Below are 8,021 nucleotides of genomic sequence, written 5' to 3'. Positions count from 1 at the left end.
CAAAAAGTATTAATACTTTGTTTCGAAAGAAAGAGACTTGAAGCTGTATTATTCACAGTTTTAAAAGTTGTTTTAAAGTAAATCCTAAGTCCTGATGCTTTAAAACTTCCAGTGGGCGTGTCCACACGCACACAACCTCTCCAAAAGGGCTTTCCGTAACGAGGCGCACACATTAATTATTCATGAATTATCGTCCAATCAGCAAATTTATGCAAATATGATGAGTATAAATAGTTCGGCCGGGGAGCGACGCAGTTTAGACAAGTTATGAATTAGCGAGCGCGTGCTGTAAGTTCATATCTGACTATCAAAGAAGTTGAAGACGTCGGCACTTTCTACAAGTAATCAATTCAATTTTTAAGGAAGTTAGTCGTAAAACTTTGGCTAGTAAGTTAACTGTTTTTTTTTCCTGCATCCTGTTCAGCACTGGGAAGACGCCGACATCTTTAAGGGAGCAGAGATTTTTTATTCCGGCTGATCACTTCTGTCTCTTATCGCCATGTCAGTCGGTGACACGTCGGAGCACACTGGGCGATTCTGTGTCTTGTCTTGGGAGCAGGTGCAGCGTTTGGACTCTATTCTTGGCGAACCGGTCCCTATTCACGGACGTGGAAACTTCCCGACACTTTCTGTTCAACCCCGACAAATCGTCCAGGTAAAACTGCGGAACCTTTACGCGCTTGATGTAATGTTGGTTAGGGACTTTTCCCTGTCTGAAATGGATGTGCTTTCTTTTCCGTTTTTTTTTATTAGTCCTCCAGCCACAGAGAACATTTTATAGTGCATAACCAGGCTGCTTTTATTTACCATTTAATATTATATACCCACTTCACAGGCCTACACAGAGGCCTGATTTGCACCAGTAAAGCTTGTGAAAGAAGGGATTGATCCCAAACCTCCACTAAGCTGTGTGTGTTCACAGTTTAGAGGTCTTCACATTTGCTCTAGAAAGTATTTGATAAGCGAAACATTTTTAGCCTTTTGCCCCTTGAGTCTTTCTCAGCCCATTAAACTGCTATATTAATGACTCAGATGTTCCTTTCCTTTCCCCTCTCTCTCTCTCTCTCTCTCTCTCTCTCTCTCTCTCTCTCTCTCTCTCTCCTTTTTTTTTGTTTATTTATTTCTTTTGCTGGACTCAAGCCACCCACACAGTCCCCCCTTGGGACGAGACTCTTCCCCCCCTCCAAGTCCCTCACAGAAAATCTTTGTCAGTCAGGGAAATCCTGCGGTTACAAAAGTCCTACTTCTGTATCTGTCTCTATCTTATGTGTATGAGCAAAACATCATTTTGATCTAAAAATCAGTTCATGTATTTCATTTTAGTACTGGAATCACAATTCAGTTTCTTTCCGATGAATAATCCTAGCCACGTAATGAAAGTGACTGGCTTAGTAGACTGATATAAAACAGGAGGATATAGCAGATGTTCTAGTGATTTATAGTGATAGTGTTTTATAGAGGCACCGTCCACTTCAAACCAATGCAGACCCTCATATTTGCGTGCAGGTCAGTCAAGTTTTGCTTGAAACTTTCACATCCACAGAAGTGACGTCGTATGGAAGCTTAAATAGTAACCAGTTATTGCTGGCTCCTCTCAAACCTAGGAAATGAAACTTAAAGATGCTTGATCTTTTAGGTAGAGATGTGTTTTACGGTCCCTAAAAATGTATGATTGATTAGTATTGCATGATTAAAGATGCTTGGATCATGATCAATGTTTTGGATTGCATACATAAAACATTTTTTAGTGCTTCGTGCTCTATCAATTACGGTACGTTTGTTCGTACCCCGAGGAAAAAAGGGCAGGGTTAATCTGTTCTATTCATATAAGCATTGTATTAGTGTTAGTGTTGTGATAAGGTTAGGTTAGCACTGAAAGGTAATTACTACGATGTCTCCATTGGGTTCTTTTCTTGGCCTCCCTGTAGTAAAAATTGTTTTACTGGATATATATCTGCATAATGATAGTTTTTATGTAATAGTCCAGTTACATCTGACTGACATGAAGACTTGTTTTTAAGGGCACAATAACTGAACTGTGTAATTATGTTATTGTGGCTTTGCTTCTTTTAGTGTTGTCTGACTAATTATGTACTTGAGCGGAGGCTTTTATGACAGAATTGTCTGATGGAATGTGACTAAGCATGAGAATATAGACATGCGTGTGTACTACCTTGGGCAGTTTGCCTTCGGGAATGTGTGGCATTTTCACTCAGAACATGCTAAAAAAAACCCCTGACATTCTTGTTTCCAAGAAGGAAATCATATTTTTGTTGGGCTTCGTGAAGATAGTTAAGTGATGTTTGTTCTGTTAATTTTTGTTGAAAGAAAGCAATATAGTACCGCTGTATTGCAGAGTGGCAGTTCCTGACAGTGTTGCACAATATTACACACTGTGACTGTAAAAGTATAGAGGATAAATAAGTTTCTGTGTGTATGCTAGATTCTGAATAAGTGTGCTCTTGAATAGCAGTGTGTAATGGGTTCATTTCTTCTTTGTTTCAAATTGTTAAATTACTAATTGCAAATTTCTATCAGTCTCACTAACGAATATTTTAAATGATTTGTGAAGTCCCAAACAATAATACAAGAATAAAAGTATAATACCCATTATAAAAGTGTAATGACATGATTTTCAAACGTTAAAAAAAGGTGGTAATAGAGTTGAGCAAGAAGCTGAGATATGTAAAAGGCCATGTATATACCTTTCAGCCACTACTTATGCTCCAAAGCCCTAGCCTGACCTAATAATTATAAATAGTAGGCTAATGACCTGACTGAGTGGAGTTAGTGTTTGTTTTTATTTGGCTAATGCTAATCGGACAGAGTAGTTACACAGGTTCACACATCACTTTTCACCTACAGGGTGTATTCTTCAAAGTACAGTAACTCTTATTTCAACAAGTCTGGCTAAATTCCAGCACCTTCAGCTCCACAAGGAAATGAATCTTATGCCAATGTTGGTTACTATGGTAACATAGGTATTTGGACAAATGTGACCGGTGTTAGGTTAATAGTGAAGCTCGATTACTTTGACTGGACAAGCCACATGATATAAGAAACAAAAGATCCGGCCATTCCTGAGAAATATCAATCCATAAACCAGTTTTTAGTACTTGGACTTGGATAAGATATAAAAGGTACTGTTTGCATACAGGCGATCTATAATTAGCCAAAATGATATTTTCTGACTAATATTGCCTTGGTAAAATGCAGGTTGTAAAACCAGTGGTCTGTTGTAAAGCTGATCCAGTGGATGAGGGTTTGAAAATCCAGTGGAAAATCCAGGAACTGAAAATCCAGTGGAAAATCCAGGGACTGAAAATCCAGTGGATGAGGGAGTGTATAAAGTATTCGGGATTCCACTTCCCATATGATTTTAGGACAGGGGAAATCCTGTAGCATTTCTAGATGAGATATTGTGCCTGTAGAATTTCTGGAAGGTGCCTGCATCGCTATATGCTTCTTAGCCTTAGGACATTTTTTTTTTACACTGTCATGGTTGCAGTAAGGCAGCGTATGATGTGATCGTAGGAATTGAACCTTCAGGTTTGCCTTGCGCGCAAGAGTGTGAATTCCTAAGAATTTATGTTCTTGGCTTGGTCAAAGCTTACTTAAGTGTTAGTACATATGCAGTAAGTGCATATAAAAGTTTTCTTCAGTGTTTTGGAAATGAATACTCAAGGGATCTACTTTTTTGTAATTATGTGTTCTAAGATATAATCTCTGCTTGACAAAAAAGGTGCTCTTTCTTTGCAGTCTACATTTAGCTGATTTTGCAACCGACTCTTAGGGCTCCTTCAATGTAGCGTCTAAGCATATTAGCCTCAATCACTACAGTTTTGCTTGAATAAGCAGGAACATGTCGCACCTGCATTTTGTAAGTGGAGCACATTGATTGTCGAGTGACTGGCTAATTTAAAGTAGGCTATTTTAAATAAGTCTGGACTTTATGACTTGCTTTGTGGAATACCACCCAAGTCACAGGTAGGCTGTTTTGATTTCATTTAGGCAGGTGCAGGTCAGGGTGTATGCCTTTGTAAAACCGTGTGCCCTCCCTTACGAGTTCCTCCCCACTCTTGTCCACACTCACAGTAGATCTAAATGAACATTTAAGGCTAAATACAACCCATATCACCAGTCATGGCTTGGGTCCCTTTTGGAAATTAAATATATATTAATATATTGTATATATACTGTATTTCAAAATGCAAATACATTCGATATATTATATATTCTGTGTAGCTTGAATGACCACTGACCCAGTGTTCCTTGTGGAGGAAGGGAATGCAGACTACTTGTGATGACCTTAATCGCACTTGAGATCATAGACGGGTTTAGCTCATTTACATATGACTCTGTAAATAGTATCTGGCAGCATTTTAAGATTTGCGAATGCTTCCCATTTATTATTTTTTTGTGGTCTGGTTCTTTTTAATATCACTTGATACTGATAAGAACAAACAGTAGCATATCTTTTGACTAATCTCAAATTGCTTGCTCAAACTATTCTGAGAAATGTTTGCTTTCTTGCTAAGATAAACTAAAATAATGATCTTAGTCTGTGGGTGTATTTGCAAGTTCAATAAGTGAACCAGTTTATCTAGGGTAACATTTAACATTCATTTACCTCGTACATACCAAGACTAGTTCAGCAACAGGAAATGCTCACATTCAGTAAGAGTGGCAGTCAAGGTTGCAAAAAACCGGATCAGATGAATTATTAGAATAATTTTATGTTAGCGCTAACATAATTTTAAATTGCTAGGTTGGTTAGCTATGTTCACCAAGACCGCATTGTAAAAAATTGTCTTTGTCTTTCTAGGTCGTGCGAACACGGCTGGAGGAGCGAGGCATCACTGTGCGCGATGTGAGACTGAACGGCTCTGCTGCCAGTCACATTCTGCACCAGGACACAGGGCTCGGCTACAAGGACTTAGACCTGATCTTTGGCATATCTCTGTCGGATGACCAGGCATTCCATCTGGTTAAAGATGTGGTTCTGGACTGCCTGCTTGACTTCTTGCCTGAGGGTGTTAGCAAAGAGCGCATCAATGCACTCACTCTGAAGGAGGCTTATGTGCAGAAGTTGGTGAAGGTGTGCAACGACTCAGACCGCTGGAGTCTCATATCTCTGTCCAACAACACAGGCAAGAACGTGGAGCTCAAGTTTGTGGATTCTCTGAGGCGCCAGTTTGAGTTCAGTGTGGACTCGTTCCAGATTCGCCTGGACTCGCTGCTGCTCTTCGACCGCTGCTCCGAGACGCCAATGTCTGAGAGCTTCCACCCCACTGTTTTGGGGGAAAGCGTGTATGGTGACTTTCAAGAAGCTCTTGGTCATCTTCATAATAAAGTCATTGCTACACGCAGCCCAGAGGAGATCCGGGGTGGTGGTCTTTTGAAGTACTGCCACCTCCTGGTGCGGGGCTTCCAGCCCAAATCAGAGGCTGAGATGAAATCACTCCAGCGCTACATGTGCTCCAGGTTCTTCATTGACTTCCCAGACATCGGAGAGCAACAAAGGAAGCTGGAGGCCTACCTGCAGAACCACTTTGTGGGCATGGAGCACAAGCGCTACAACTGCCTCACCACACTCTACCATGTGGTTAATGAGAGTACTGTGTGCCTGATGGGCCATGAGAGACGTCAGACATTGAACCTTATCTCCATGTTGGCGCTGCGGGTGCTGGCCGAACAGAACGCCATACCCACTGTCACCACATGTTACTACCAGCCTGCTCCTTACGTACGGGATATAAACTTCAGTAACTACTACATAGCTCATGTGCAGCCACTGGTTCACCCTTGTTCTAACTCCTATCAGACTTGGCTGCCCTGCAAGTGACCCAAAGCTTCTGAAAAGAGAGATAACCATAAAAAAGACCTTGAAAGGAATAGCTGTCCAACCCGACTTCTGGTGGAGTGATATGGGCACACAGTTCTTTTTCTCCCTTCTTGTTTTAGTCTTCTCAATGAAAATGAGATTATAAACAAAGACATCCTGAAATTATTTTTCAGTATACATGAGTGATGTGGACTAATAATTTACTGCTGTATGTCTGACATGAGCCAATCCTATTGCATATTTTCTTGCACTCACAGAAATGAATTTTGCTGACTGGATATGGGACAGTTGGTCTTTTTTCCAATGTAGCAATTATGTCTTTGATCTGCAGCAATTTTTGTTGGCCTTTGGGACAAAAGGCTGTATATTTTATGTAGTGTTAAAAAGTTAACTTTTTTTTTTGTCTGGCTGTGGTTCAATCAATCTATGTTTTCTTCTGTTTAAAGGACCAAAGGCATTTTATTTTTATAAGGGAATGTTTCAAGCAATTCCAAGTGCCTAAAAATCCATGTACAAAAAGATGAGACCTTTGTGCTCTCATGATTTCGTGTATCCTATATTTTCAGGGATAGAAGCATGTATTTTCATGTGATTAAAAAAAAAACACCAAAATCCACACTGGTGTCCCTGATATGATTCATTTTTTCAAACTAAAGCAATATAACATTTCACAACAAATGTGACTTGAATTGTAACTTTGTACTCAGATAAGCTACGTTATTGAGCTACGCTATTATGGGCTGAACATGTGGCATGCTTTAGCCGAAGTGATAGATCCATTACAGTTCCGGCACATGAAACATAAGGATCCTTTCTAAAGCACAATGACTTCTCTTTCTGTTCTGACACTAAAGCTACCTTCAATGGCCTTTTTGTTCCTCTACCCATGTTGCTAGTGGAATCAGAATCAAATTTCCTGCAAATTGATGCTATACTTATGTTTGCTTAGTTCATCTAAGTCCTTAAGAGGGTTATTGAATCGAGACTGATAATATAGCAGATGATTGGCTTGGCAAATCTCGCTAGCAAAGTGGTAGTATTCATGATTGATATTTTGAGGTTAGAAAAGAAAAAAATAGTTTTCCAGCCTTCAGGAATATAGACAATGGGGCTATTGACCTGTAATATGCACCTCTAATATGTAATAAATCTCCAATTTTCTGGTTATTGTGTAATTATGTTGTAAAATATCCTGACTATCCTTGCCGTATACAATGAAGTTTCTGAAGGCTATCAAGAGAATATGAATATGGACAATATAGTACATGTTATAGTACATACATGTTAAAATAATCCCCTGTACTTCACATCTCATCTATTCCTTTAAAGGGCAGAGCTGGGACTCTTATTGCCAGCATGTCTGACATTATTGGAAGATATACAGGCCATTTAATCTTTTTTCTTTTGGCACTCTCTGTTCACATGTGTAACCTCTGTTTAGCTCAAGATGGAAATTCACTGTCAGGGGTTTAAAAAAAAGTAGACTACTGACTCAATGTCTGGAATGGATCATTGTGGAGTTTATACATAATGCAGTCGTACTGCCATTGTTTGCAGCCTCTTAAGTCGGGTTTAAACTTCATTTGTGCGTGATCGAACGCACATTTATAATACCGTACTGTGTACCAATAAGGGGATTCCTGTGTTTGGCTTAACTGGATGGTAGAGTAGGACCTCTTGTTTCTCTGGTTACATTTGATAAATATATCCTCAGCCGCTTAAGAGCAAATTCAAACATAAAGTAAGCAGTAAAATGTCAAACATAAGATTTCTATCGCAATTACATTTATAAAGCTATATTTATGCCTTATATTAGAACTGATCAACTAATTTCCAAGTCTTGTTTGGGCAGGCACAGCATACCACAGCAATGTTTCAGGAGTTCCACACTGTGGTCAAATTGTATTTAAATGTGTATGCTTTTAACAGGCAGAAAAGATTTTCACTGACTCACTGAGCTTCTGGCAAAATGCTAGTCTGAGGCAGTGGTGTAATGCCACCAAGTTCGAAAACCTACAGCAATTTAAATCAGCAGTGGAATACATGATCTCTTCTGTTGGCAGTAAGCCTTGGAAAAGAAGCAATCGATGTGTCGCTGACCTAGACCATTTCTTTTCACATTATGGCAATATAATCCTAAGATAAAAATACATCTCCGTCTAAGACACACAAAAGT

General features: G+C 39.4%; 1 protein-coding gene across 2 annotated transcripts; it reads left to right on the top strand.

Moving 5' to 3' along the window:
* The first annotated feature begins 201 nt into the window (after window positions 1-201).
* On the top strand, window positions 202-6,461 carry tent5ba (terminal nucleotidyltransferase 5ba). Of its 2 annotated transcripts, XM_058399381.1 has the most exons (3): window positions 202-341; window positions 425-655; window positions 4,826-6,461. In XM_058399381.1, exons 2-3 carry the CDS (start codon window positions 500-502, stop codon window positions 5,843-5,845), a joined length of 1,176 nt encoding a protein of 391 aa, XP_058255364.1. In that variant the 5' UTR covers window positions 202-341; window positions 425-499; the 3' UTR covers window positions 5,846-6,461. The 2 variants fall into 2 exon arrangements, with proteins under 2 accessions (XP_058255364.1, XP_058255355.1); XM_058399372.1 differs by having other exon boundaries at window positions 252-655.
* Window positions 6,462-8,021: the final 1,560 nt, after the last annotated feature.

The sequence above is a fragment of the Hemibagrus wyckioides genome, linkage group LG01 (genome assembly GCF_019097595.1).
Source record: "Hemibagrus wyckioides isolate EC202008001 linkage group LG01, SWU_Hwy_1.0, whole genome shotgun sequence".
Lineage (NCBI taxonomy): Eukaryota > Metazoa > Chordata > Actinopteri > Siluriformes > Bagridae > Hemibagrus > Hemibagrus wyckioides.
This window is presented reverse-complemented; position numbering and strand designations above follow the sequence as displayed.